The sequence below is a fragment of the Numida meleagris genome, chromosome 26, assembly GCF_002078875.1.
Source record: "Numida meleagris isolate 19003 breed g44 Domestic line chromosome 26, NumMel1.0, whole genome shotgun sequence".
Taxonomy (NCBI): domain Eukaryota; kingdom Metazoa; phylum Chordata; class Aves; order Galliformes; family Numididae; genus Numida; species Numida meleagris.
The window spans coordinates 2,796,315-2,798,608 of NC_034434.1; the positions used below are offsets into that span (position 1 = coordinate 2,796,315).

At 54.3% G+C, this 2,294-nt stretch overlaps 1 protein-coding gene across 2 annotated transcripts in view; it reads left to right on the top strand.

Annotated features, from left to right (window-relative positions):
* HOXB9 (homeobox B9) overlaps positions 1 to 2,287 on the top strand; it is a 5,811-nt gene extending 3,524 nt beyond the window's left edge. For both annotated transcript variants that reach the window (XM_021378108.1, XM_021378109.1), the window contains one exon: positions 375 to 2,287. In XM_021378108.1, coding sequence (XP_021233783.1) covers positions 375 to 610 — 236 coding nt within the window. In that variant the 3' untranslated portion in view covers positions 611 to 2,287. The remainder of the gene's footprint in view (positions 1 to 374) is intronic.

The following is a 2,294-nucleotide window of genomic DNA, read 5'->3' on the forward strand; positions in this document are numbered from 1 at the left end:
CTCCCCCTCCCCGCACCCTTTGCCCGCACGCTGTGTCTACGGGAGTGCGCCCGCGGACACGTGGGGAAACGCATCTGAAATAGACGCGGAATGTTTTGCGTTGGTTTCTCCGAACGCTGGAGGAGAATCTCACGGCCGTGACCCATGCCCGCACCGTGGGGGTGTGTGGGGAGGTGGGGGATGCGGGGGGGGACACGGGGATCGGGCCCCCAAGTGCGGGCAGGGCTGGCCCTCCTAAGGCCGGGCTGCTTTCTTACGGCTCCCACCTCGGGTTCGCCTGTGCGTGCGTATCATCTTAATATTTGATGGCATGATGAAAACCTTCTGAGAAACACTCAGGCTGCATCGTATTGATCTTGGTGCTTTTCTTTCAGCCAACCCAGCTGCCAGCTGGCTGCACGCCCGCTCCTCCAGGAAAAAACGATGCCCTTACACGAAATACCAGACCCTGGAACTAGAGAAGGAGTTTTTATTCAATATGTACCTGACGAGGGACCGTAGACACGAAGTGGCCAGGCTCCTCAACCTGAGTGAGAGACAAGTCAAAATCTGGTTTCAGAACCGAAGGATGAAAATGAAGAAAATGAACAAGGAGCAGGGCAAGGAGTGAAAAGCAGCAGAGCAGCACCCTCCCCTCCCTCCCCCTTCCCTCCCCCCCCACCTCCCCTACCAGCTCCGAGCACCCGAGCTGTAGTGCTAACACATAACCCGAACCACGGGGAAAACCTTCCCATTTCCCATCTCCACCTTTGCATGCGAGATGTTGCTTATTATCCTTTTTATCTCCTTAGCGTTGCCACGTAGGAGGCAACTTAGCAAAAAAAAAAAGCGCAGCTCCTCTTCGGGGGCCCATGCTGGGTTTTGTTTCTATTCTCTTGTTGTCTTTCTCTCTATTTTTTTTTTTTCCTTCTCCCCACAGTGTAACACAGAATCAGGCTCCTGTCGGAGCAGCAGCTTTCCCTGCTTGCATTTTCTCCATGGAAGGCAAGACGGCAAACATCACCGGCCCCAAACAGCCCCGCTCCAAGCCCCCACCAAAGCACGCTGCCTTTCTTTCTCCACGTAAGGACAATGATTCCCGAGCACACTCACAGCACCCGGCGCGCACACGCACACACACACACACACACACAAACACACACGCACATGGAGGTGGCCGAGGAACCCGAGGATTTAATTAAACTGCCGCAAGACAGACACATCCGTAAGGCTTGCGTTTCATTGCACCCAACAAATCATTTTCAATTCGTCAACTTTACAGTGGGCAAATCGCTCCGTGACAGCCCCCACTCCCAACTGCGCTGGGATTCTTTTTTTCTTTTTCTTTTCTTCTTCTTTCTTTCTTTTTTTTTTTTTTCGGTTTGTTTTATGATGCGGGATTTTATTTCCATCTTGCCATGGTAGATATGTGACTTTGACCTGAAAGTTTAGCAGGATCCTTCCAGGCAAACCCCCCCCCCCCCACCACCACCCTCCCACCTCATCTGGTATTTTTATACTGGGTCACTTGGAAGAGGAGAGCAGACGGGGAGGGAGGCGAGAGACTGTGTGGGGGGCACACTCAGAGCCGCATTGTAAATTATTTAGGAGAAAAAGGGGCGGAAGAACCCCTGCCAACTTATCCCTAACTTTTAGAGGGGAGGAAGAATGGGATTTTCTAGTTAAAAAACTACCTTCGTAGAGCTATAGGGGAGGGGAAGGTTGTGTTCTTAGTGCTAGCATATTTATAATTTATTGTGAATTGACTTTTCCTAAAGCAGTAGGCTGTTGCAGAGATAAAGTGCCAACCCTAGCGTGTGTGTATTTCTTCCCCTCCTGTTTGCTGAGACGCTGTTAACGCTCGGGTGCTGCGGGGTTTGGGCTGCAGCGGTTCCTGGCTCATTCCCCCAGCGCGACCACTCCGCTCCGGGGCCTGGGGCCGCTCCGGGGCCGCCGCATCCATCCCCATCTCCATCCCTATCCCTATCCCTGCTCCCATCCCCGTCCCCATCCATATCCCCAACCCCATCTCCACCCGTATCCCCGTTCCCATCCCTATCCCCGTCCCCGTCCCCATCCCGGCTCAACGAGCTGCACCAGGAGCTGCGGCGGCTCCGAACCCCCCCACCCCCCGCCGCCTTCTCCCGAAAAGCACCGGCTATAGCCCACCCAGCCCCGATGGTTTACGGCGAGGGCTCCCGGCATGCAGGACGGATGCTTTCTGCTCTGACAGATCCGCTGCAGGTTTTCCCCCAACTCTGCGGGACTGGGTTTCCTTTATCTCTGTAAGACTTCACTTTGTTTTGGGAAGGGGG